The sequence below is a fragment of the Poeciliopsis prolifica genome, unplaced genomic scaffold (genome assembly GCF_027474105.1).
Source record: "Poeciliopsis prolifica strain line A6 unplaced genomic scaffold, Auburn_PproV2 SCAFFOLD002, whole genome shotgun sequence".
NCBI lineage: Eukaryota > Metazoa > Chordata > Actinopteri > Cyprinodontiformes > Poeciliidae > Poeciliopsis > Poeciliopsis prolifica.
In genome coordinates, this window is record NW_026562377.1 from 1,747,907 (window position 1) to 1,774,434 (window position 26,528).

The 26,528-nt window shown below is 41.4% G+C and overlaps 3 protein-coding genes and 1 long non-coding RNA gene across 5 annotated transcripts; 2 read left to right on the forward strand and 2 right to left on the reverse strand.

Annotated features, from left to right (window-relative positions):
- Nucleotides 1–899: 899 nt before the first annotated feature.
- LOC129375860 (interferon-induced protein with tetratricopeptide repeats 1-like) lies at nt 900–3,304 on the forward strand. Its single transcript, XM_055055224.1, has 2 exons — nt 900–1,170; nt 1,644–3,304. The coding sequence occupies exons 1-2, from the start codon at nt 1,166–1,168 to the stop codon at nt 2,950–2,952; spliced, it is 1,314 nt and encodes a 437-aa protein (XP_054911199.1). The 5' UTR covers nt 900–1,165; the 3' UTR covers nt 2,953–3,304.
- A 438-nt stretch (nt 3,305–3,742) lies between these two features.
- gpx7 (glutathione peroxidase 7) lies at nt 3,743–6,341 on the reverse strand. The gene is made up of 3 exons (XM_055055389.1): nt 6,100–6,341; nt 4,402–4,663; nt 3,743–4,085 (listed from the first exon to the last, which is right to left on the reverse strand). Exons 1-3 carry the CDS (start codon nt 6,253–6,255, stop codon nt 3,922–3,924), a joined length of 582 nt encoding a protein of 193 aa, XP_054911364.1. The 5' UTR covers nt 6,256–6,341; the 3' UTR covers nt 3,743–3,921.
- Nucleotides 6,342–8,254: 1,913 nt separating this feature from the next.
- Nucleotides 8,255–25,080, forward strand: tut4 (terminal uridylyl transferase 4). Of its 2 annotated transcripts, none has more exons than XM_055055057.1 (30): nt 8,255–8,365; nt 10,174–10,589; nt 11,064–11,200; nt 11,584–11,700; nt 12,278–12,455; nt 12,545–12,633; nt 12,864–12,915; nt 13,140–13,209; nt 13,288–13,414; nt 14,814–14,933; nt 15,221–15,415; nt 16,323–16,497; nt 16,568–16,947; nt 17,504–17,654; nt 17,730–17,816; nt 17,933–18,036; nt 18,113–18,170; nt 18,248–18,351; nt 18,434–18,523; nt 19,011–19,124; nt 19,198–19,275; nt 19,799–19,976; nt 20,050–20,097; nt 20,933–21,015; nt 21,092–21,207; nt 21,719–21,873; nt 22,296–22,393; nt 23,045–23,537; nt 24,308–24,478; nt 24,561–25,080. In XM_055055057.1, exons 2-30 carry the CDS (start codon nt 10,208–10,210, stop codon nt 24,647–24,649), a joined length of 4,239 nt encoding a protein of 1,412 aa, XP_054911032.1. In that variant the 5' UTR covers nt 8,255–8,365; nt 10,174–10,207; the 3' UTR covers nt 24,650–25,080. The 2 variants fall into 2 exon arrangements, with proteins under 2 accessions (XP_054911032.1, XP_054911040.1); XM_055055065.1 differs by having other exon boundaries at nt 23,045–23,192.
- On the reverse strand, nt 22,337–25,643 carry LOC129376067 (uncharacterized). Its single transcript, XR_008607708.1, has 3 exons — nt 25,394–25,643; nt 23,890–23,975; nt 22,337–22,423 (listed from the first exon to the last, which is right to left on the reverse strand). It is a non-coding gene; the product is annotated as an uncharacterized LOC129376067 (long non-coding RNA).
- Between the last annotated feature and the right edge of the window lie 885 nt (nt 25,644–26,528).

Consider the following 26,528-nt stretch of genomic DNA (forward strand, 5'->3'; position numbering starts at 1 on the left):
TCCAATGCATGAAAAGACATTGTTCCTCTTCTTATTAAATTTAATATTTCTTTATTTTAAATCCTAAAAGTAAAAAAAACTGTGAATTTTTATTAACTATAATAATAACTTCTGATTGTTGATATCTGTCTACAATTATATCTTTTTTTCAACATGTGACATTTGCCTGACAGTAAAACTGGCTTTTTAGATTATAGTAGATTTTTATTATTTATTTCTTTAATATTAAGTTTGATAACTTTCCCACATGCTAAGTAATCTAGCATACAGCTAGTCATCATGTAGCATCTAACATAGTTATTTTGTTGGAGTAGCATTTAGCTTTGACAGCTTCTTCTGCTTGTAACAAATTCATCATGCTTAATATTTCGTTAATAATATCATAATGAGTTAGCATATCCAAAGTTATAACTCCTCAACAGCATGTAGCATGAAGAGCTAGCATAATTTGGCTAGTCACTATGTGCTAAAGTTAGCTTACTTAATTAGCATTTAGCACAGATGGCATTCTTCTTTGTGACTAAATGAGGTCACCATGCCTTCTTTGCATGTGTTATGGAGTACGGTGCTGAGTTAGCATGTCAGTTATGTTAGCATAAAAATCATGCTTACTTAGCATGTAGTAGACTTATAATACTTAGTAAGCATTTAGCTAGGTTATCACAGTTAGTCAACAGAAGCGACCTTGAATTATCTGAACACAGTGGATCCGTTTATTTAGGAAAATCAAATTGTTTCTGTTGAATTTGGTTTTATAGTGTATGTTTTCTTGTTGGACTAAGATGACAGCTTTTTGCTCTGATTCATATTTCTATGAAATATTAAAGTGAACTGTGATGATGTCATTTAGAGCTGCTGACACACAGACAAGACTTTGACCCCAGCATTTACAGCTCTGCTTGAACTTTGACCTTTCAGGTCAGAATGACTCAATACGTCCAACTTCGTTCCAGAATAAAAACTGTTCTGTAAGATTTCATTCTTTGTTAAACACGGCGTCAGATCAGTGCTGAGTTACAGTTTCTGATTCATGAGGAAAGAGAAAAGTGTCGTCCAGTGAGACTTTATTTCCAGGAAATTCAACAGTACTGGTTTTTATGGTCCCGCGCCGAAGAGCAGAACAGGAAGATCCAGAAAACCCCAGAATCCGGACAACGGCTGCAGGATGAGGTCCGTTCCCTGAAACACTCAGATTTATAATTTTCCTCTTTTTCTCGTCTCTTCTTAAGGATTTCTCCTTCCCTCTTTACTCGTCTCTACTACCTCATATCAGGGCCATTTTATATTGAACAAAACGAGTACGTTTCTGCCGCACAGCTCAGAATTTCTAAGATTAATCTCAGGAATTTTCTAGAAATAAAACTTCTAGAAACTTCTAGAAAATCATGTTTTAGCACTTTTTGAGCTAAAACATGGAATTTTTTCAGATTTTTTGTCACAATTTTCAACGTTTTGAGCTCAGAATTTTTCTTTTGTTCTGAAAGTAACGTCAAAGTTTCAGAGATTTTTCTAGCTGTCAAATTTTTGATTTTGAATTGTACTCCACTTTTCCACGTTTTTTCTTCTAATCATTCATCCCTCTGCTGCCTCTTCTCTTACGTTGTTCCCATTTCTGTAGTTTAAACTTTTAATCCATCTTCCAGCGCCTTTCAGACTCCATCACAGCTGGAATCTCACCTGGACTCTCACCTGGAGTCCCTGGAGTGCCACTTCACGTGGGATCTGGACCTCAGCAGGTCCAAGCTGCTGTGTCTCCGCGACGCACTGGAGGACATCGGTCCAGAGTCGGGCTACTGCTGGCAGGGCCACATCTACAACCTGCAGGGCTTCGTCCACCACCAGCTGGGCCTCCTGGAAGACGCGCGGCGTTTCCTCTGCAGAGCGGCCGAGGCTTTCCGCCAGCTGAGGAACACCGTCTCAGACGAAGGCCCCTGGTTGGTGGTGAACTACGGGAACATGGCCTGGCTGCACCACCGGCTCGGGGAGTGGGCGCGTAGCGCAGAGTATTTATGGAAGGTTGGCGCTCTGATGACAGAGTACCCGTCTCCGTCTGCGGACGACCCGCACCCCGAGATCTGCGCCGAGAAAGCCTGGACTCTGATGAAGTTCAGTCAGAAGCTGCTGGCTGTAGACTATTTCCAGAAAGCCATCAGGATGCAACCAGACATGGTGGAGTGGCACACCAGCCGGGTGCTAGCGTTGGTCAAAGCCTCTAAAAAACAAAACCTGGACCCTGACATCCTGGAGAAGGTGAAGATCGCCAAACAGCACGACCCGGAGAACTTGTACCTTGTTGCTCTCTACCTGGAAGCCCAAGCTCAGAAAGGAGCCAGGATTCACAATGAAGCACAAAAACTGGCGAGGCGAGTGCTAGCAAAGCCGGTTAGCAGCTACAGCGGCGTGAAACCGTTGCTCAGGCTCTACAGGATCCACGTCTCCATGGACGAAGCTGTTGATTTAGCAGAGGAGGCTCTGGAGAGACACCCCAACGCGCGATACATCAAGAAATGCGCCGCAATCTGCTACAAAAGGAAAGTCATTTCCCAAAGCAACAATCACCTGGATCACAGCCTGGTGGACAGAGCAATCAGTCTTCACAAACAAACCATCGCCCTCTACCCTCACTCCTCCCTTAAGATGCAGATATCTCTGGCAAACATGTATGTGAAATCAAACCAGCGAGTTGAAGCCGAAGATACGTTTGAGGAGCTGCTGAGAAGAGACTTGGATCCCGAAGAGGAGCAGATGGTTTGCAGCTTCTATGCTAAATATCTGCAGTTCAGCCAGAAGGAGAGGAAGAAGTCTGTCCAGTTCTTCATGAGGGCAGCAGCGATTCCTCACCACGGCTTCTACCGGGACGACAGCATCAGGCGTCTGGAGAGGATGAGCGAAGAGAAACGGCAGCCGATGAGCGGAGACATAGAAGACTTCCTGGTTCATTTGTCCATCTGAAAGCCCAGTAGTGAGAGATTCTGCTACTGTATAGCAGTCATGTAACGTTACCTTCAGTTGTCATAAAAATATTACACATATAACTTAAAAGAAATCTTATTTCATAATGTAACGCCTTAAAATTGGGCCTGTCTCTTTAAGAAGCTCCTGCTCTTTGAGCTGTGCCTCAGAGGCGGGGCTTTGTCCACCCAGGCGTTTTGCACAGTTGAATGGTTGCCATGGAGATTAAAGGGTTTCTCAAAGGTGAATGAAGGACTCAAAGCAAAACTCCAGGTGTGTTTTTGATGATGCAAAGTTTAAAACTGTCAATTTTACGTCATTCTCCCCCTTAATAAAATGGTCCATTACAAGACTTTCTGCATTTTTATTCTTTCGTTTGGATCTCAATTGTTTAAGTATTAAAAAAACACCTAGACTGTTTTTGGAAATAAATTTATGGGGTTTTTTGTTTTTCTTTAAGGATTCATTTCAAAAACCTCATTTGTTGCGACACAATTGGCGGGCACCGTTACCTAGCAACCCAGGCTGAGCTCCAGCACCTTTGGTCAGCTCCACCCGTAAATCTGACGCTGAATAAAACAACTTTGCACTAATTTGATGGTTAAATGACAGTAAATATTTGTTATTGAGCTCATTTATTTTTTCATTTATTTAACAGAAAAAGGGGTTTCTGAATTGAAAGTGCTGCTTTTTTGTCAATATAGTTTTCAATTAAATTGCGATTAATTAAAGACTCTCCAATCGAGTCCCACCAACCAGTGATGATGCAGAGCACAAAACAAACTTTGAGTCACAGTGAAAGTTTATTAAAAACAAGCTCTCTGGTTCAAAAGTGTTCCTAGAAACATCAGATTTTTTATTTTAAAGAGTGAGTGATGTTGGATCAGTGCGCTCAGAAAGTAGCCGGAGTTGCTGCAGATAAATCTGGAAACGTAAAACTTGTGTTGAGTTCATGGAGGAAACGGAGAGTTAAAGCTCTTCCTTCTTCTTCAGGATTATCTGCCGCACCATGCCGGCGATCTTCGGCCGGATCTCCGTGACGGGAACCTTTGGGCCCCAGGCGTCCACCACTCTGCCATCAACGTCGATGAGGAACTTCCAGAAGTTCCAGTCAGGCTCTTTTCCAGACACCTCTGCACAGAAAGAGACTTTATAAACATTTCCTGCTTTCCTTTGCAACGAGAAAAAACACAGAAAATATTTAGATTCTAAAGAAACGAGACGTTGGTCGCTCAACAAATAATATCACTTATTTTAGTGATATATTGATTATTCTGACAATTAAGCAAGTAGAAAAGTATCCCATTTGTTAATAAATATAGTTAGCATTGTCAACATTTGCGGGTCAAAGCGTTGCGCAACAGAAAATACAAATCCTCCGCCTGGAACTGATGGCTCTAATTCCCCGAAGCTTTGAGTAAAAATCGATATCCTGGAATCAATACTCACCTGCCAGGTGTTTGTAGACGTTGTTGGCTCCTGTTCCAACCACCGCGATTTTGCTGAAGAGCGGGAAGGAAACCCCGTACACGGTCCGCACGAAGCTGTCGATCTCCTTGTCGCTTCCGGGCTCCTGCTGGCCGAACTGGTTGCAGGGGAAAGCCAGGACGTTGAAGTGAAACGGACCGAAGTCCCGCTGCAGCTGCTGCAGGTCTCGGTAGTGCTGGTCCGTGAATCCGCACTGACTGGCGACGTTTACCACCAGGGACACCTGAGTCCGCAGAAACGCCAAATCAGCGACTACACATTTAAAGAAGCTTACGGAAACTCATTGGTGCCAAGAATGTCGATTCAAATTTGAGTGAAATGTGCAGCTTAATAGTTTCTGGACAAAGTTTTTAATGGCCAGAAGTTTTCAGATCTAAGATAACAAACTGTGAGCAGAGGTAGGCATATTTCTGCTATTAGCAGAGCTACATTTTTGATTAGTGCCAAAGTGATTTAGCTAACCTTGCTAATGTTTAGCACACATAGCTTCCACTAAATTAATTTTTCCAGATAAATTCTGAACCGATAATTTACTTGGCTGTTTTATAAACTGTCAGTTGAGTGAAATTTGACATCTGTGTTGATGTTCTATTAACGACTTAAGAATTTTGTGAGCAAGCTACATATTTAGCTAGAAAAGTGTTTGTAGACAGCTACATATTTAACTAAATTTTTAGCTTGCCACATATTTTTTTAAACTGATTAAACTAAATATTTACCTATCAAGCTAAATATTCTAAATGTTATAACCAAAATGGTTTAGCTATCTATCTAGCTAGCTAATTACTTAGCTTGGAGCAAAAATATTTAGTTTGAATAGTTTACAAGTTAAACTAAATATTTATTAACAAAATAGTTTTTCTTGAAGCAGAAATGCTTAATGCAGAACTACATACTCACATCGTAAGCTACATATTTAGCTTGCTAATTACATATTCAGTTTGAAATTGTGACATTTATAAATATGACTGAAAAAGTAACCTAATTTTTTCATGTTAGGCTAAATAGCCCAAATCATCACTCTTAATATTTGACTGTAACTTTACAAACTGCATCCCATATTAGACAAGATTATAGTTAAGATGATCCATGCAGCAAGAAAGCTACTGAGGTCTGAACATGCTGGCTGCTAAAACTGCTCCATACAACCCCGGACTGAACAAAATCTTTTCAGTTTATTAACAAATTAGTTCAAGCAGCAGTAAAAACATCCGAACCGCAGGAAAACAAATCAGACTCCAGTTATCAAATGTTATTACACGCCAAGACAAAGTCATTCAAGCTTATAACAATGTTTGTTCAATAAAATATTTTGCCATGTATTCCTGAAGTTTCACTCATCATACACTACAGCTGGCACTAAAAGCATTTTTTCACGAAAATATATAAGTTTAATAAATAAAAAGTAGAAATCTTCGCCATGCAAAGTGAAATATAATAACTGGTCAGAGGAATGTGTTAGTTTAGTGTTTTTCAGACAAAGTGATGCTCCATACCTGGTTAGAGTGAAATCTACGGAGCTGCTGCAGCTGCAGGCCTCCTGCCACGTAGGCTGCAGCCGAACATCCCGACAGAGCCGCAGTTAGTCACATCTACAGATATCAGGAGGAAAATTCACATGCAAGCGTTCAGGCATGCAGCCAAAAGAACCGGACTCACCGAACCGCGGTACTTCTCCAACGAAACCAGCTTCCCTCTGCTGTTTACCACCTTAAAGGTGTAAAAGTCTTTCTGTTTGCTCTCTGTCAGGCCGGTTAATGACATGAGGAACAATAATAATGTCGCCGATGTGACGGAGACCGCAGCGGGAAGCATCTTAAAAAACAAACTGCCAACTCAACAGAGGAGAGAGAAGAGTCAAAACCCGGAGCCGCTGTCAGAGTAAAGCAGCGAGGACGAGACTTCCGGTTTTTTGTTTGTCCCAAAATAAAAAGTGGGAAAGAAAAGTTTTGAACCTGCGAAATGATTTCAAAACTCAAAAATTATATGAAACTTAAAAAAAATGTGACAAATAAGATGTGAAACTAAAAGAATAATTAAGGAAATTTGAAAACTGAAAAAAAAATTGAAACTGAAGTTATTTTGAAACAAAAAAAAGTTTTAAACTGAAAATTTAAATTAAAAACTGAAAAACATTTAAACTGGGGGAAAAAAGTTCAAAACTACTTTTGAGATTCAATTTTTTTTATTCTTTGATCAAATCTTATGTCCCTAATTTAGCTCCATACAATGCCTTCAAAGTAAAAATGCATTTGGGATAAAGCTTCCCATAACAGTCATTTCTGTTCTTCATTTGGAAGTACCCGACTTCTCAGTAAAATAGCATAACTGACACTTTCTTTAAAAGTAATTATGCTGAGTTATTCATAAACTGGTCAGTTTTTCAGGCGACTTAAATAAAGGTGTGATGAATGTGTTCCTGTTTATTGTTTGCTCTTTATTGTGACACAGTTCTATTTTGGCTTGAACCTATCCAACTTTTTTGTAATTCTGAGCTAACCGGGTCATACTGTGATAGAAACAAACTGCAGATGTTCGCATAAACAAAACCACTCCAGTATTGTACTTTAAAGTGCTGCTTATCATTTTGTTTTATGATTGAAAGTAGGAGTTGTTGCCGTATTTTGTTTTCCGAGCGGTACCTAAACGTAGCGCAACACACGCCCCCTATTCGTCATCACTGGTACGCCCTCTATTGATGGGAATTTCGGCTGCTTTCTTAGGATTCGATTCATTTAGCTCTGCTAACCAAAATGTTTCGCTTATTTAGTCCACGTTTAATTATATTGATCTTTGAGTCCAAAATACTTGTTAAATGCCCTTATTTAACAGCCTTTTACTAGATTTTTTTTATTTCATTGGTAAAAGTCCAACGAGAAGCAAACATCTTGATATCTACTTCTGAAATTAAACTAATTTATTTCTTCATAGATGCAGAGCAGAGAGAGAAGGATCAAGCTCAAACATCTCTTCCATCGATTGTATCCCCTACTCCAACATCTCTCCCCCAGACATTCCAGAAACAAGCGGCAAAAGCAAACGAGGTGGATAAGCGGTGATGACATGTATTTGCACAGGTATTTACAGTTTTTCTCATCTCAAATCAAATTTTTGTGTGTATTACTATTCCCAATAGTTTGTTTATTGGTAAAAAAAAAAAAAAAGTAATTCATTTGCACATTCTTCTGGATCAGAGTTTTATTTTTACTATTTTATGTTATGTTATTTTGATAACTGATGTTTATTTTGTAATTTTACCCCTAGTAGTCACAGTATTACTCTTATTCTTAATTTTTTGTATGCTCTCTCTCTCTCTCTACATATATATATATATATATATATATATATATATATATATATATATATATATATATATATATATATATATATATATAAGCATATATATAAATTAATCCCCAACTGTTTAATATACATATTAAAGGGTATCTCTATTCTGTTGAAATACTTTATTAATGCGATTTTACTTAATTACTTACATATTTTTCAATACTGTTGTTTTGTAATACCTGTATTTTAATTTTGCAAAATTAACTAAACTTCAGCTATTAGCATATCATGCTAGTTATAAGACTGTCATACAGCTACAGTCTTCAGTCAACAACTCTTTGAAGATTGGGTGAAATGAGCAACAAAAACATTAAATTTTCTTTGGGATTAATTTTCTTTTTTTCCAATTCACTATTTTTGAAGTGAATTGGAAAAAAAGGAGTCGGCTCCTTGAGCGAGTGGGCACATCGAGCCGGCTCGGTCACCAATAGCACAATGCTAACTCCCACAGTGCAGCGGGGTAATGTATTAACATGGCGTCAGTGGTCGCTGTTCGGATCAGGGCCGTGGGATTGGAACAACATCATGTAAAACAGAACTATGGAGCCAACTAAACAATAATCCCGGATCATCTACAGTGAGTTATGTTCCCGCTCTTTCGTGCCGTGGCGCTGAGAGGCTTCCGGTTCTCAGGTGACCTGATGCTCTGTGGCATTTGGGTTCCAGTGTTATTTACGACCCGGGCATAGCAGTTAGCATTGGCTAGCCTTCGGCTAACTCGGCTACGCAAAGAGTCTCCAAGAAAGTCAGTGGAAAGTTGGAACCGGTCCAGAGGAGCAGGAAAGCTTCCGTGGGTTTAACTCCGCTTTTCAGTGAAACTTGTTCCCACCGCGGGTCAGGCGCTGTGTGGGCTCCACCATCGCAATCCTCCCTTCCCCCCGTCTGGAAGTTCTTAGTTTCTGTCCTAAACACTGAACATGAAACCAGGTGCTGCAAAAGATTCAACTTGGCTTCACATTAACGCTTTCAGCTGATCCAGTCTGACATTAATTGCTGCCAGTTTCGTTTTCGTTTCCAGTGAAGGATCAGTTTCAACCTCACATGAAACCAACATCCCTTACAGACAGGAAGTTTATTTATTAACAATAATTATTACTGTTATTGTTGTTGTTTGTAATATACAATTGAAGGGAATAACTGGGGGCTTTACTTCCTGTTTTCTTTTACTTCTGTGCTGCTTTTTCCACTTTTATTTTTGAGGTATTTGCAATCTAACTGGTGTGAAACCAGTTCACTGTCTGCTGCACACAAAACCTGAGAGAAAATAGAGATCAAGTTAAAGTAGCAGACACCAGGGTTGGTGTTTACAAAATGTTTATGCAAATTTCCAAAACAAAAGTTGATCGCAAATTAAAAACATTTTTATTTGAACAGTTTGACATTGAAGTTTTTATGTTTTCCACATCATAACTTTTGAACTTTTGATTTTTCCTGTAATCTTCTTTTAATTGTCTTTAAGCAATAAATTTGGCTTTAAACAGTTAAAATTTATATTTCTGTATTTTTTTGCTAGGCTATAACAATATTTTGTTAGCAAAACCTGATGGGATTGTTTGGAAAATTTTAACTGAACAAAAAAAAAAACATATTATTCACTTTAACTATTAAGAAAAAAGCACATTTTGATCAGATTAAATTTTAATAGGTTAATTTTTTAAATGTATACATGATACAGAGCCCCTTAAGTGGCATGGGGAAAATGTTTTTTTTGCTTTATCTCGCAATATAAATGCTGCAATATTTGCTGGTCTATTTTATACGCAGTGACAAATGTCGATTTCCAATATATATATATTTAAAGAGTGTTTATTATTACTAACTCTTTGGCACAAAACATTGTAATATGAAGCTTATTGAATCATCATCCATCCATTCTGCATACAAATATTATAAATGTTTGCTTTACATTCCAATAAATGCAGTTTGATACTTGTGTCCAACATGATCCATTTTAATTATTGTTATTTTGTTTGTTTAATTTGCATATTTAAAATGTCTCCCAGTTCTAGTGTTAAATCTTCTTTAGAATTTAAATTATGTTGATTTTTGAGAAACTGTTCTTGCATTATCTTTATTATATTACTTGAAAATTTTTATTAAAAATATTATTATTCATTGCAATAACTTCTGTATCAATTTATCGTCCAGCAAAACTCATTAAATAAATTGTGAAACAAAATGGCCGCCCTCTCTTTGAACTATGGAAACACAAAGACTTTCCTGACTTTCTAAAAACGATGCTTTCAAAATCAAAAATGTGATTATTTGATAAAATTGATTTACGGCCCAGCCCTAGTTTGGGATCATATTAGTAATCGATGCTCCGATCAGGACGATACTGATGTTCTTCCTGGTTCTGATGTTCTTCCTGGTTCTGATGTTCAGGTCCGACTTGGTGGAGAGCAGCAGGACCGGAGCGATGGACGAGTCCGTCAGTTCAATGAAAACGGTCAAACCGTCCCAGTCCAGAGGAGCCAAGGTGTCGTCCGCTCAGAAGCCAAACAAAGATGGCGTCAAGTCGGCGCTGCGCAGCAAGGAGAACCTCACCGCCGCCAAAGACGAGCGGAGCGGCGGCGGCGTGGCGAGCCGCACGGCGGCCGGCGCTTTCCCAGAAAACTCTCTGGAGAAGAAGAAAAGTCGTCCGTCCAGGCTGAGCGGCCGGACCGGTTCTGGGGAGAGAGGCAAAGCAAAGGCGGCCGAGTCCAAAACAGCCCAGCCAGCAGAGGGCGCTCCGGTTCCGCCCGTCACTCCTGAACGGGCGAAAGGCTCCACAGGGGCCACAGCGAGAGAGAAATCCCACGGTGGGTCCCTCGGTTTCCTGCACAACATTTAATAAATAAATACGAGTTCAGCTGCAGCCGGGCGACACAATAACTCCTGTTTCATATGAATCACAGCAACAGGCAGAATACTGACCCTGAACTAATATATATCCTTACTGTTCATTTTTTAATCTCCAATAAAAATATTAAGATTATGAAATAGAATTAGAGCCACAGAAATCTGACTTTTTCTCAGAGTTCAGACTTTAGATCTGAGAAGATTCAAGTTCTGAAAAAAATTTACATTCTGAGGGAAAAAAATCTAAATTCTCAGAAAATTTTAAATTCTGAGAAGAAATAGTCAAAATTATAAGAAGTAAAATTCTTTTCTAGTCCAGTGGGCCTAATCTTCTCCTTACTGATCTGCTGACATAATTAACTCTGCAACTAATCAATTTATTTTTGTCATAATGTTGGTAATTAGTAGCCCTGCGTCTCGTTCTTTTTCTGCAGCGCTGAAAGCTGCGGCGCGTCCCACTGCGCAGGCGGGGGAGGAGGCGCGGCTGGCGGCGGAGGAGGCGGAGCAGCAGCTGGGTCTGCGGCAGGTGGAGGAGCGGCTCCACAGAGACCACATCCACCGGGTGGCCAAGGTAACGCGCTCAGATGATCTGTCAGATTACTGATCCATCTTTAATCAGCAACACAAAACTTTTAATGATGCCCTTCCTCATCATTAAAAACTGATCCGGTTACGAAGAAACAGTTCTGATGGGTCTGAAGCCGACGTCAGACGGGGAGGAAATCGATATCGATCGCATCCTTTTTTATTATATTCTGATCAACTAAACCTCAACGTTTGCAGAGGGTGTACTTTCTGTTGTTCTGTACGAGAAGCAAACTTCTAATGCTAACGCCTAGAAATGTGATTGTAGATCAGTAACTCTTCATCAGACTGTCTGTTAGACAACATATTGATTATTTCCTGAAAGCTGGAAGCGGGTTTGTTTGCTAACGACGCCTCCCTGCTCCCCAGCCGTCCCCTGAGTACCCAAACTACCAGTACTCATGCAAAGTTTGCTCTGTGCACATCGAGAACGTCCACGGAGCCTACAAGCACATCAAGGAGAAACGGCACAAGAAGAACATGACGGTTCGTACCGCCGCTTCACTTTATCCCAAATGTTCAAGTCCTAATGCATTAACTTTGTTTTCATTTGTTTTTGGAGAGGAACAGTGTAAACATGCAGGAACTGATTTGCCAACATTTTTGGAAGAAAAAAGTCCAAAAATGGAGAATTAGTTTCTGGAAACACAGATTTTCTTTTAGTTTTTGTTTCCTTTGGTATTTGTTGTGTCGTACTAAACATGGTTGTTTATTAAAACTGATGAAAACAGAAACAAAGATTTTTATTAACTGAAATAAAACAAAAGAATGATTCTAAATGCTAAAATGATTGATATCCTTCGTTTTCGTGTTTATTAATTGAATCCTTTCAATCTGATGTGAAATTGATTTTTCCACACAAGCAGCTAACATCATTAGCTACTTTACTCCATAAACCTCTAAATAACAAAAACAATCAAACACACTTTGAAAACTAATTAGAATTAACTGTATTAAACACAAAGTCACAGTGAAATAAAACTGAACTATAAATACGTTGATGATCTTTGATGTGGCGTTAACTTCGCCCTGCCTTCCTGTCTGTCGGTGGCGCCCCCTGCAGGAGAAGCAGGAGGAGACGGAGCTGCGGGCGCTGCCGGCGCCCTCTGCTGGCCAGCTGCGGGCGGTGGACGCCGCCGTCATGGAGACGGCCAGGCAGCAGGGGATCTCAGAGCGGGACTTCGAGGTGCGGGCGTCCGTCGTGGCGCGGATGGAGGAGGTCATAAAGACGCACCTGTCAGGTCGGGCTCCTGGTTGTGACATCATCAGCTGGTTGTGACATCATCAGCTGACGCTGCAGCTCTGACTGAGATCTGATGTTTCTGTGCAGCCTGTTCCCTCCGGCTCTACGGTTCCTGTCTCACTCGGTTCGCCTTCAAGACGAGCGATATCAACGTTGACGTCACCTACCCCTCCACCGTCAGTCTGAGTCTGATCATGATTATATTTATCTTCAGTTTATGTTTTTATTTATCTTCTACTTATATTTTTTTTTATACTCTGTTTAGGTATGCATCTTCTGTTGATGGTTCTGTTTGTTTTATATTCATGTTTTTATTCACCTTTTTCAGTTTTTATCTGCCTTTATATTCTGCTCATATTCTTATTTTTCTTTCTTTTGTAAATTTCCTTTTGCTTTTTTTCTTCAGTTGACCCAACCTGAGGTTCTGATTCAAGTTCTGGAAATCCTGAAAAACAGACGTAAGTTTTTTTTTCTACTTCATTTTATTGTTTGTTTGTGTGAAATTCAGACAAATTAAATATCACACAGGAACAGAGTCAGACAAATTTTTCAATTCTGATAATAAAAACATTATCAGAATAAACTAAAGTTTCTTAGTTTGTAACAAAAACCCCATTGTCAGTCTTTAGTGACTCCTGTTTCATTTGAACATAATTCTGATGTTTTCTTGTTTCTTATTTAGCTGAATATTCAGAAGTTGAGTCGGATTTTCACGCCAAAGTTCCCGCTGTGTTTTGTCGGGATCGCAGCAGGTCAGAAAATCTTTATTTTCATGATCATGAGCTTCCAGACTGACTGCTTCAGGTTTTCTGCTTTCTGTTTTTGCTCAGCGGTCTGATCTGTAAAGTCAGCGCAGGAAATGATGTCGCCTGCCTCACCACCAATCACCTGGCTGCTCTGGCTAAACTGGAGCCCAGACTGGTTCCACTGGTCCTGGCCTTCCGCTACTGGGCGAGGGTAAGGATGGCGCCCCCTGCTGGTGGTTCTGAGGCAGAGGAGGCTAGAGATGGTGGAGGTAGCTGGAGCAGCTAGTGGCTGTTAGCCTTTAGCTTCTCTCTGCTAGCTATTAGCTTTTTGCTGCTGAGTGAGAAAGAAGCGGAATATAAAAACATTTACTTCATTTCTATTTTGTGTTAATTTCCTTCTTTCTTCCTATTTTCTTTCCTTCAGGAACAAAAACAGATTTGAATGTTTTTGTGTAGAAAATGTCAATAATGCTCTCATTGGACGTTAAACTGAAGTTCCAACTATTTTTTTTTCCTTTGGTGAAAATATTAAAACCAAAACTGTTTAGTGATTTATATGTAACAAAATGAGCCACTAACTCTAAATCCTTATGACTAAAGCCCAGTTCACGCTACGCGATTTTAGAAAAGTCGGCCGATTCTGAAAACGTGAAAGAGAGAGACCACACACTGGCCCAGTTAAAATCTAACGGGTTTGATCGTAGAGTGTGAGGTTTCACTCCAAGACGAACAAACGTGGACAACAACGTTGAAGTGGTAACTTTAGTTTGCGGACTTATTTTAACCCAAAAAAGACGCAACCAAAAATCAAAGCTTTGGATTAAGAACTGGAGACATCGCGAGCAAGGATTATATTTGTTGCATCGCAACATGGAGTTGAGCTATTTTATTTTTTTTCATAAAAAATACTGTTTTCAGTTTTGTCGTTTAATTAACCGTTTACGTATAATTTAATAATTTTTAGATGTGTTTTTGTTGTAGAATATATGCATATACTGAAACGTCAGAGCAGCTTAAAGTAGAAGGAAGCATTTCCTGCATATTCGTTTTTAGAAAATCAGATGGCAGTTATCCTTTTTCCCCCCAACTGACCGCGAAAGCTTAAGGTATTCCAGCTCCTTTAATTGAAACTTATTATATTGTTTAAAATTGTATTACGACTGCAGAATAAAATAAAATGTGCCATTTCAACTAAAGATTGGGATATGCTTCTCAACCAGATTTACTCTGTGCAATAATTTTATAAATATCTTTCATTAAAAAAAAAAAAAGTAGGGGGAACACCACAGACATTGCGATGAATGAGCCAAGATGATTAAACACGTTCAATATCCCCATTTTAGATCAGAGCGGTCCCGACATTCCACCGAATGGACCCGATCAGTTGTGACACACGACAGGATGATCGGTTACGATGGTCGGGAGCGACAATCTTAGAACTCAGAATGTTCTAAGATTGTCGTAAGGGCAAAAAATTGTGTAGTGTGAACTGGGCTTAAGTCACTAAAAGCGGCACTCTGTGCATTAATTCAAAGATTCAGTTTAAAACCAGGCGATGACAAAACGGTTCAATAAAAATTTGTGCTGTTTTTGTCTGTTTTCCTCTCCAGCTGTGTCACATCGACTGCCAGGCTGAAGGCGGCATCCCGTCGTATTCCTTCGCCCTCATGGTCATCTTCTTCCTGCAGCAGAGGAGCGATCCCATCCTCCCCGTCTACCTGGGATCCTGGGTGGGACAGTCACAAAAATACTGGATCTTAGTCAACATTATAGACAGAAAAAAGAATAACTATTGAAGAATAATTTTCTCTAAGAGAGGAATTCAGCAAAAAAGGTTGATTTAATTTATTCTCAGGCTTTAGCCTCATAATTAAAACATTTTTTCCTTAGTTTGACCTTTAAACTCGGTTGTGTTACGTGTTGCGTTTAGTGTTTTCATGCCGAATTCAGCAAACTTGCAAAGTAAATATGGATTTTTCTGAAAAGCCTCTCTAACGCCCCGATTGGTCTGTTTCAGATCGACGGCTTCGACGTGAAGCGAGTGGACGAGTATCATCTGACTGGAATAGTTCTGGACATGTTCGTCAAGTGGGAGCAGCGACCTCCGACCTCCACAGAGGGACGAGGGGAGAACCGGAACGAATCCAAAGCAGAAGGAGCATCAAAACCGGAGCAGAAGAAGTCTGACGAGACTCGCCACACGGAGGGCCTGGTGAGTTTCAGCTCAGTTTGGGACCAAAGCTGCTCTGGTTCTTCTTGCTCTGAGTCAAACGAACCAAACCCTTTGATCAACCTGTTCCCCTCCTGGCCTGTGGGGGCACTGCCCCGAGAACCACTGAAGGAGACGACACAAAAAACCTCTGAAGAAGACGCAGAACACAATTTCCTTCTTCAGAAAATGGAAACAAAAATGGAGTAGCGTCAGATTTATGTGGTTATTTGAATTTGCCAAAAGATCACAGGTCATTTCTCCTGCAAGCACGAAGCTAGCATGCTTTTTTGGTTGTATTTACCCAGAATGCCATGCACTATAGTCCACTTCCTGCTTTAGGAACGGTCTCCAGTCCGCTTGACGTTCACATATGCATTCAAACCGCTCCAGAGTTCACTTCAACTGAACCCAGACCGAGGTTTGTAGAGTTAGCTTTGCAGGTTGATTAGCATTCACGCCTCCCCAGACAAACCGGACTTTCTAGACAGACGGACTGGAGTCTGATAAATCCGGCCTAACTAGTAGCACGTTTCTAAGTCCGTTTGTTGCCATTGTGGTAAGATGAAGGGGTTTTATTAATTTATTGCCCAGTTCTACCGCAGGGCATTCTGGGTAAAAACTAGCTAGCCTCGTGTTAAAGGAAAATTGGGCCGAGGTTTTTTATAACAGCAAAATTCTTGAACCAATTTCTTGAAGTTGCCTCAGTGTCTTCAGAGGCTTTTGTGTCGTTTCCTTCAGTGGTTCTTGTTGCAGCGCCCCCACAGGCCAGGAGGGGAACAGGTTGTTCAAAAGGTTTGGTTGGTTTGAAATGTAAAAAATGTTGCAGTTTTGGACTCCAATCGGACCGATTCAACTGAATGTGAGGTGTGAACTCTCCCTCAGTCTGACTCTGGCTGCTTCCTCTCAGAGCCGCCTGATGCTGGGCGAAGGGAAAGGCGTGTCGCTGGGCCAGCTGTGGCTGGAGCTGCTCCGTTTCTACACGCTCGAGTTTCCTCTGGAGGAGAACATCATCAGTATCCGCCTGAAGGAGCTCCTCTCCAGGGACGCCAAGAACTGGCCCCGCCGCCGCCTCGCCATCGAAGGTGAGAACGACCCGAGTCAGAACCGGTCGGGGAGAAGCGCAGAAACTCAGGTTTTGTTTCCTGGTTCCAGATCCGTTTGCCTTGAAGAGAAACGTTGCGCGGAGCCTGAACAGCCAGATGGTGTTTGAGTACATCCAGGAGCGTTTCCGCAGCGCCTACAAATACTTCGCCTGTCCTCAGAGGAGAGGCGCCAAGAAGACGGGAGGAGACGAGGCGGGACGGGAGGACAACGAGAGACCTGAAGGAAGTCGGCGGGAGGACGACAGCGGGGACGATGAGGACGGTTCAGATCTGGAGAAGAGTCTGGATGATTTGGTTCTGAGCGATGGGAGCAAACCGTCGCCATCGTCCAAAGGACTGCTGGACAGCGAGGAGGAGGAAGAAGAGGAAGAGGAGGGCGCTGCTGACCTGCACTACGTGTTTGATAAGATGATTTTCACCGGTGGGAAGGTAAATCACAACAACCAGGATGAAGAGCTGGACAAGATCAGAGATGATTTTCAGTCCCAGTTTTAAAATGACGACATTGTTGTTTATCGCAATAATTTTCAGCAAATAATTTTGCTTTATCATCCAGCAAAGTTAATTATGACTCTCCTAATCTGACAATGAAGTCAGATTAGGAGAGTCTTTGAAAAAATATAAATGTTCAGCATCTTATGAAGTTTTACAACTAATATTTAAATGTTTTAACACATAAACATCAAATTATTATTATTAGTAACAATAACAAAACAATAATGAAACAATCTTGCAAACAACTATTGTGAAGAAACTGAGCTAAAAGACTTTTTTCTAATCATTTTAAATAATTTTTCTGCTAAAATTGTTTGTTTTTCTGAATATTATGATTGTGTTCTCGTAATGAAACAATTTCACTCGTATCTTGATACTCCGTTGTACAACTAGCAGAAGGGATGATTTAAATAAAATGACAGAAAGCCAAAAATCATTTTAATAAAATCAGATTTGATATGTAAATTCTGTCCGGTTTTTGTGTCTCCAGCCTCCGACTGTTGTCTGCAGCATCTGCAAGCGGGACGGCCACCTGAAGGACGAATGTCCCGAAGACTTTAAGAAGATCGAGCTGAAGCCGCTGCCGCCCATGAACGAGCGCTTCAGGAACATTCTGGACGGACTCTGCAGATTCTGCTACTGTACGTACTGCCAGCTAATGCTAACGGCGGCGGCGCGCGAAGGCCTCATCTCTCCGTGTGACTGAATTGTTGCAGATAAACTGTCGCCGTCGCACATCGAGCAGCAGAACCGGGAGCAGATCCTGGCCAGTCTGGAGCGCTTCATCAGGAAGGAGTACAACGGTGAGGAAACGGCGAAATCCACAAGATACGCCGTTGTTCTTAATTAAATAATAAAATATATAAAAGTAAAGTAAAATGCTTCCTTTTTCTGATGTTTTCTGGCGTCTCTCCTGCAGATAAAGCCCAGCTCTGTTTATTCGGCTCTTCCAAGAACGGCTTTGGTTTCCGTGACAGCGACCTCGACATCTGCATGACCCTGGAGGGTCACGAGACGGCGGAGGTGGGCGGGTTCAGATGTTTTATAAAACGAGCCGACCGCCTGTCGTAACCTGGTTTTAACTTTCATTTCCCAACAGAAGCTGAACTGTAAGGAAATCATCGAAGGCCTTGCCAAGGTGCTGAAGAAGCATGCAGGTGAGTTGAGCTGATTGGATGGTTGGTTTTTATGACTCTTTCCACTGATGTTGTTCCATATTTCCCTTCCTGCTCAGGTCTGAGGAACATCCTGCCCATCACCACAGCCAAAGTGCCTATAGTGAAGTTTGAACACAGACAGAGCGGCTTGGAGGGAGACATCAGCCTCTACAACACGCTGGTCAGTGACGGACGCTTTCCCAGCATCCTCTGCAGGAACTTCCTTCCTCTTCAGAAGTCTCCATTTTGAATTGTTTGTTTAGGCTCAACACAACACCAGGATGCTGGCGACGTACGCAGCGCTGGATCCCCGGGTTCAGTTCCTGGGATACACCATCAAGGTGTTTGCAAAGGTTTGTTAAGAGATGCTTAACTGTTTAAATCAATTCAGAAAGAAAGATAACAATTTATCTCCTCACGACATGAAAGACTTTATGACTGTCACTAAATAATGTCACGTTTAATGCAACTTGGCTTTAAAAGTGTCATTAATTACCAAATAATTCAAAGTATTCTTTATATAATGACACTTAATGTAAGTTTTAATGCAACTTTGCTTAGTAGTTTCATTATTTAGTGAATATTTCTGCATTATTGGTAAATAATTAAACTTTCAATGTAAAGTTGAATTAAAAAAGCTTGAATAACAAACATTTTAACTCGGTTCAGCTGTTTATGCTGCATTATATCAGCTGCTCCTGGACCTCTGCATAGTTTATTTCTGTAAAAATGGATCAGTGCAGACAGCCGCTCTCTTCAAAATGTGAAATTCAGACGTTCCTCCAGTTTTTCTGCTTAGCTTTAGTTGTCTCTCAGAGTTTTTGGGTTTTGCCTCCTCAGCGCTGCGACATCGGCGACGCCTCCAGAGGAAGCCTCTCGTCTTACGCCTACATCCTGATGGTTCTCTACTTCCTGCAGCAGAGGCAGCCGCCGGTCATCCCCGTCCTGCAGGAGGTAAAACCCTCTGGTCTGTGACTGTGGGTCTGATACGTGAGCTGACCTTTGACCTCCGACCATCCTTTTCCAGATCTTCGACGGCCAGACGGTTCCCCAGCGGATGGTGGACGGCTGGAACGCTTTCTTCTTTGACGACCTGGACAAACTGGTGAGGATTGTCTGACATCCGGTCTGATGTAGGACTGGACAATAAATCGGTAACAACAGACACCGGATAGAATGTTCACTGAGCTTCCATCCGGAACCGCACTGCATTCTGGGAGATGTAGGCAGAGGACAGACTTTAGCTGCTCGACCTCTGGCAGCTAGCTAAGCTGGGTTGGTGCAGTCCACTAACTCGCTCGCTCGCTCTTTGGTTGCCTGGCAACAACCTGCAGGCTAAAGAGCAGTTCCCCTCCAACTCCGGTTGCCTAGCAACGGCCTGCTGGGTAACTTGCGCAGCAGCAGTTTCAGGTTTTTTTCAGTTTCTGCTTAAAAATAAAAAACATCAGCATAAAGTGAAAACTGGATAAAAGAGGAAGGACATTTCACCAGTTTGACTGCATTTCAGATATTTAACACAAAAACACTCATCAATAATTATCGATGTCGGCTGATGTGAAACGCTGACATGGCGGCAGGTTTCCAGCCCTGCCGCCCTGCTGTGACGCTAACTTGTTCTTGTTGCGCAGCGGCAGCGGCTGGCCGACCGGCAGCCCAACACTGAGTCGGTGGGGGAGCTGTGGCTCGGCCTGCTTCGCTTCTACACCGAAGAGTTCGACTTCAAGGAGCACGTCATCAGCATCCGGCAGCACAAACGCCTCACCACGTTTGAAAAACAGTGGACTAGCAAATGCATCGCTATCGAAGGTGATGAGGCGGCTTTACTTTCACCTGCTGCTGATCTGCCAGCGGTTTACCTTCCCATGTTTTCTGTTCCCAGATCCTTTTGACTTGAATCATAATCTTGGTGCTGGAGTGTCGCGTAAAAGTAAGTCTGAAAAACAAAAATACGGGACTCAAGTTTATTAAACTGCACTTCATCAAGCGTACAAAACTTCTAAAAATGCTAGTGGCTGATAATGAAAAACCATATATCTACTGTTGTCAGTGGCCATGCTAACTAGCTTTAGCATTCACAACAGGAGAATGATTGACAGCGCTAAGCCCCGCCTCCTGGCTCTGATTGGTTGTTTCTAGTTAGCGCTGGGAGAAGACAGAGGAGCGATTTGTCTTTCCACAGATTATCAGACTCATATCAAGCTGTCGCCACATGGAGAAAATACTTTTTATAAAAGTTACACTTTACAGCTTTAATGGTTCCAATTTGTTCTCACGGATTTTTAGCAGCACATTTTTCTTTTTTATTGTTTTTGACTGAATATATGGTTCATGTTTGACCATTTTTATATATTATTTGTTTATATTTTTTGTAGTATTTTATCTTTGTTACAGTGGAGATAAATTAAGTTTATCGCCATGTACAAGATGATCCTAGAAAAGCTTTAAACTAAAAGAAAAACGTTTATTTTGATTCTATCCAGCATAGGATCGGTTCTAGTTGTCAGAGTGTCATAAAGTTCAGTGTTTTATTCAACGTTTCTGCATTTAGAGTTTAGTAATCTGGGTTTAATCTGCGCTGGGTTGTAAAAAGCAGATTTTATTTGTTGTACGTCAGTGGACTGAGGATTGAACCTTGAGGAACCCCACATTCATTTCCAAACACATGAAATTTGAACCAATTCAGATTCATCACATGTGTTTTTATTAATACTGTAGTTCTGCACAGATTTATTACTAAAATGCTATTTTTTTCCGCTCCTCAGTGACGAACTTCATCATGAAGGCGTTCATCAACGGGCGGAAGCTGTTTGGAACGCCGTTCATTCCCATCCCCGGCACCGAAGTGGTACGTTCCTCCACGGCTTTTCCTCTCAGGCGTCCCGATGAACCGCTGGTTAAATCTGCGCCGCCTTCCTCTGCAGGAATACTTCTTCGACTCGAAGGTTCTGACCGACGGCGAGCTGGCGCCCAACGACCGCTGCTGCCGGATCTGCGGGAAGATCGGACATTACATGAAGGACTGCCCAAAGAGACGCAGGTCGTCCTCCGTCAGCTTGTCCTTTTCGCTAAAGCAGAAGGGGGTCCAAAGTGTGGTCCGGGGGCCATTTGTGGCCCTTGGACTGCTTGTTTTGCGGTCCCCAACTGTAATTCAAGAATGGCACAAATTTGATCCGTCTGGTGTTGATGCTGATGCAAAAACTCAAGATCTTATTAAATAACACAAAATTAATTTACAAGTAACATTTTAGGAACTTGTTTGAAGTCAATATTTTTTTAAATGTTGATTTTGCCAGTTCCACTGGAACATTATTTTACTTGGGGAAAAAAGTTTTGTTGAAAGTGAAATAATCTGAAGGTGGATTTATTTATTTTTCATCAAGATTAAAACAAGCTGCTGTTTCCAGCTGAAGTTGATTTTGTGTGATTTTGTTTTAGGGCCAATTCTGGGTAAGAAATGAAATGATGAAGACATTTGGGGCCAAAGCAGCGTTTGGCCCCGTCCTTCACACGCTGCAGCTTTTTATTGTTTTCCCGTTTTTGTCCTTCAGGGTGAAGAAGAAGGAAAACGAGAAGGACGAGGACGCCAAGGAGGACGAGCGGGAGCCGAAGGACAGACGCTGCTTCCAGTGCGGGGACATGGGACACGTACGGCGGGACTGTCCCGAGAACCGCCACCTCAAACAGAGGAACGCCGCCGCACCCAGTAAGCAGAAAAATACTCCCAGGTCAAGCTGTTCCCTTTGTGCTGCTTTGTTTAGGAGCTGTTTGTGAAAGCTAAAGGTCAAAGGGTCAGTCAGACCAATTTGGTGTCAATCAACTATGAATGAAATGGATTCCAAATCCTTCCATCCTGGGTAAAACAAACGCACTAGCGGGAGAAATAACGGATGGTTTTTAGCCAAAGACAAACACTAACATCAGACGTCTCCATTTTTGTTACAACTTTGTTCCAAAATCAAACTGAGTTTATCAAATTATCAGGTGCAAAAGCAATCTGCGATATGAGCAGAATATCTGGAAAAGTTCCTCATCCTAACTGATTGATGAGGTGTAGGACCAGTGATGCTGCGGGCCTCTGTCTGTATCTGAAAGCTTTTATTTCTGCTGTTCTTTATTTTGCTGCAGCTCCTCTGATGGTGCGAAGCGTGGCGAACTCCCAGTCCATCCCGATCCCTCAGACGGCGGCCGGCTCTCCGGGAAGAACCAGACAAGCTTCTGAATGTGTGAGTGTTTCAGTTCGACTGCTTCACATCCTGCAAACGGAGAGTTTTGTAATAAAATGCAATTTAACGTTTAATTAAAAAACTAAAATTGGAAAACTGTATTTAAAGTTGAAACCAGATATTTACATACACCTAATAAAATATTTCTTGCTGTCTGAAATTAAATCAGACTAAACTTTTTTTGTGTTTGCATTTTACCAGAAAACATTTTTAAGAAATTTCTAAATGGCTTTCTTGTGTTTAAGGATTTAATTTGAGCTGGATGGTCCTTTATCTCACTAGATTTGTTTGGATCACTTCTCATCTTATATTTTATATGTTATATAAAAATGTTACATAAAAAAAGAAACTTAAACTTTTAGATTAATCTCAGAAATTTTATAGAAGAACTTGGAATTTATGCTTTTAAAAAGTTGAAAACTTGCTAGAAAGATTTTGAAATTAATCACAAATTTTGTAGAAAGTTTTTGGACATTTTCTGAGTTTGAAAAGTCCAAAATGTTCAACTGTTGAAACTCAGAAATGCCCGTGTTTTTTCTTGATAGTTTTGGTTTTTTTTGTCAGAAGTCGGCTGTTTTCCTTCCTGCCTCCATCACATTAGTGTTTATTTTATCATTTATTTACCACGTCTCTCTGTTTTGGTTCTTTCAGTCGGACAGTCGTCAGACTCCGCCCTACTCCCCGCAGCCCGCCGCCGTCCCTCACGGCTCCCCGCTGTCCTCCGGCTCGCCCCAGACGTCCCACAGTAAACCCGGCTGCGTCCCGCTGTCCCTCTTCAGCTTCCCCTCCTCCCACCCGGGTCAGTTCCACCCCGCCGCGCTCGGTGCCCTGGGGCTGCTGCCCTCCCATCAGCCCCACATCGCCTCCTCCTCCTGGCCCATCCACGGCCCCGTCCTCGCCTCGTCCTCCGCCGGCGGCCCGTCGCCGCCCGGCCTGACCTTTGCCCTGCGCTCCGTGTCGGGGAACGGCAGCCCCACGGGAACGGCCGGCGGCTCCGTGAACCTGAACGACCCGAGCATCATCTTCGCCCAGCCGGCAGCGGGGCGGCAGATGGGCATGGCGGCGGCGGGTCGGGACGGGCAGTGGCACAACCACATGGCGCAGCCGGGGTCGCTGATGGGAAACGGCACGGTGGTGAAGTCAGGTACTTTCTGTTTGCTGACTCAGCAGCAGCTTCATACTAATGCAACATCCGTTATGCTAACGGTGCGTTCACACCAGCCCGGTTTAATCCGGGTTAGGGTTAGGGTCGATTTGATCAATTCATCCGATTTTTAGTATTTGAAGGTTTAATTTTAGTAAAATTAGGATTTTCACGCCTGGAGTTTCTGTAGACTCTGCGCTGCTGCATGTTGTTGTTTGGACACAACGCTGGAGGGCGAAAAGACGATTCCTTGAACTGCGCCGCCGTCGGAGGAAGACTGTCAACCAAATGAAACCTGGAGATGAAGGAGTTATTAATTCAGTGCAGCAAAAGGAAAATTAAAGCTCCAAACCTGCTCTACTGATCATCAGCTTTGTGTGATGTCACGCTGCATCGCTGGGGGCGGCCATCTTGTTTGACCATCACGTTTTACAGCTTCTATAAGAAAACGTTTTTCCCACAAGTGAAATAATTTGACGGTGGAACAAGAACATTTTCATCAATACTGAGGAATTATTTACCTAAAACTAGTTCCTACATCTTCCTGAAAAGTTTTGTTATTTCAACAGTACTAAGATATTTACACCAGAAACTCAATAAAAATACTGGGTAAGATTTAGATTTTTTGCAGTGTTGTAATTAAAGCAAGAATCAAAGAAACATAAAACTGTTCCTTTCATTCCTGAATTATCCAGATGTTCACTGCAGGAAATTTCAGGAATGTCTGAGAAATAAAAAGTCAACATATTTTTAAATGTTTTTCTTCACAGAACCGGGCCACCAAGTGCAGTTTGAAGGTGTGAGCCAAGGCTCGCGGCTGTGGGAGCACAACAAACCCCCCCAGTTCAGCCTGTCCCCATCCTGGCCCTACAGGTTGCCGCAGAACTTCATCCAGCAGGGCAACGGCGACTTCCAGCCCGGGAAATCCTTCATGGCTCCAGGTCGGACCTCGGGATCGGGCTCACATCAATGGTCTGGAGGGGAAACCAGCTGTTTTACTGATTCTGTTCTCCTATTTTAAAGGTTCTGTGGTGCATCCCAATCCGAACTTCCCACTGGTTCCTCATGTTCGGCATCCAGTCAACATGAATTACATCCAGCAGAAGAAATGATTTTAATTAAATTTCTTGGTCAGTAATAGAGCAAAATAATGTACTCTTTGCATCAATTGATCACATGGACAATTTTAAGAAGAAAAAAATGAATTTTATCATTTTTGTACAGTTTTTATGGTTTAGTTTTTGGGTCTCATTACATTGATTTGTGATACAAATGTTAAATATTTTAATGCTCCCGTTTTTGAGGGGGTCTGAAAAAAAGTGTTTTTATTTTACGTGTAAAGTAAGGAGGATAAATTGTAAACCTTTATTTTTATTAGCTGTATTCATACTTTGCTTGCTGAAAGATGAAGGCTTCGAATAGATGTTTGTTTTTAAAACAACCTAATGTGTCAGTATGTAGTGCCAAAAGCAAGAAAAAGGGGGAAAAAAAAAGGAAAATACAAAGAAAAATCTGCAAAAAAATAAAGAAAAAACCCAAACAACTCTGGTGTTGCTTTTTATTACTTATAATCAGTCAAGAAAAGCTGAAACAGTTTTTAAAATTAAGAAATAATTAGACATGGTGTTTAGTTCAGGATCTGAAAATGCTCAGTGGATGCTAACTTTTAGCAAAAACCTTTGCCAGCATTAGCACACATAGTTTCCCCTAAATTAATATTTCGGGGTAAATTCCAACTGCTAATATTCCAGACTGTTTTGTAAACTTTCATTTGAATAAGGTTCAACATCCTGAGTTTTGATTATCGCATGTTAATAAATCTGCCAGTAGCTACATGTTTATATTCATGCTCTTACTTTGAAGTGGGTGAAACCTGTTGGCGCATCACTTCCGTTTCCTGTCTGCGTTTTCCCTCTTTTTTTCTTCAAAACGAGAAACAGAGAAACTAAATGCAAAACGGGCAGTTGAAAATAAGATGAAAACATAAATACATGAGCCAAGGTTGTAGAACACGAAGTAGTTGTAGATACTTGAATGGAAGCTAGTTAACGGAAGCTAACACGTTAGTTAACGGAAGCTAACGCGTTAGCTAGCTGCCGTTAGCTAACGCATTAGCGCTAGCTTCCATTAATTATTATCTGCTGCTGTAGCTCTTCAGCATTGCTGCTCAACACTGGTCTTCATGTGACGTTTGACCAGATGCTCCTGGTAAATTGATACCAGGAGGGTCCAAACTTTCTCTAAATGACTTTGTGTTGCTGCTGAGATTAGCCAATGATAATTGGCTCAACAATGTGAAAAAATGCATATTTTTCCTTTAAAAAGGCCAAAGTTTAAGACCTTTTTTATATTTCACATGCAAAGTGAATTAAAATAAATTTTCAACAATGAAACCCGAGATATTTTTTCACCTGAAATGGATTCTGTAGTAATAATGAAATAAGACTTGTTCTAATAGTTACACTGACAAGCTTCAGCTCAGGAAATTTTAGTCTATAAAAACGTACGTTTTTTTTCTACATGGTGAGAAACTTTAATTTTTGAGAGGAAAACACAAAAAGTCTGGGTGAATGACCTCAGAGTGGCTTAATATCCGCAGGATGGAGGATCAGCTTGGACCTGCGGTGACCTCTGGGTGACCTCTGGTAGATGAGCTGCCAGACAGACGTCGGCTCTGACAGGATCAGATTTCTGCCTCAGGATGACTTTTCTGGAAAAACAGGGAGAAATGGAGAAGATAAGGTTAAAATCCACCAGGTCCAGCGAACTGCTGAGGTATAAATCTGTATCACAAATGAAACAATGCAGCATAGATGAAGATGGATAAAAATGAACAGCAGGAATGTGGTTTTTTTAGCCTACAATTACAGATTGTTATTCCATCATAAATGTCACAGTTTCAAACTAAATATTTAATAAGACCTAAAAGTTTAGCTCCAAATTACATTAGCAAACTAAATATAGTTTAGAAATAAAATACTTAGCTACAGA

What these genes read in the sequence shown, in the direction of transcription:
- gpx7 (XM_055055389.1), bottom strand. Translation starts at nt 6,255, where the DNA reads ATGCTTCCCGCTGCGGTCTCCGTCACATCGGCGACATTATTATTGTTC. An exon ending in TGGAGAAGTACCGCGGTTCG is followed by an intron (nt 4,664 to 6,099) that starts GTGAGTCCGGTT and finishes CTGCGGACTCAG; the next exon opens with GTGTCCCTGGTGGTAAACGT. An exon ending in CGTCTACAAACACCTGGCAG is followed by an intron (nt 4,086 to 4,401) that starts GTGAGTATTGAT and finishes CTTTCTGTGCAG; the next exon opens with AGGTGTCTGGAAAAGAGCCT.
- tut4 (XM_055055057.1), top strand. Translation starts at nt 10,208, where the DNA reads ATGGACGAGTCCGTCAGTTCAATGAAAACGGTCAAACCGTCCCAGTCC. An exon ending in AGGGTCACGAGACGGCGGAG is followed by an intron (nt 18,037 to 18,112) that starts GTGGGCGGGTTC and finishes ATTTCCCAACAG; the next exon opens with AAGCTGAACTGTAAGGAAAT. An exon ending in CGGCACGGTGGTGAAGTCAG is followed by an intron (nt 23,538 to 24,307) that starts GTACTTTCTGTT and finishes TTTTCTTCACAG; the next exon opens with AACCGGGCCACCAAGTGCAG.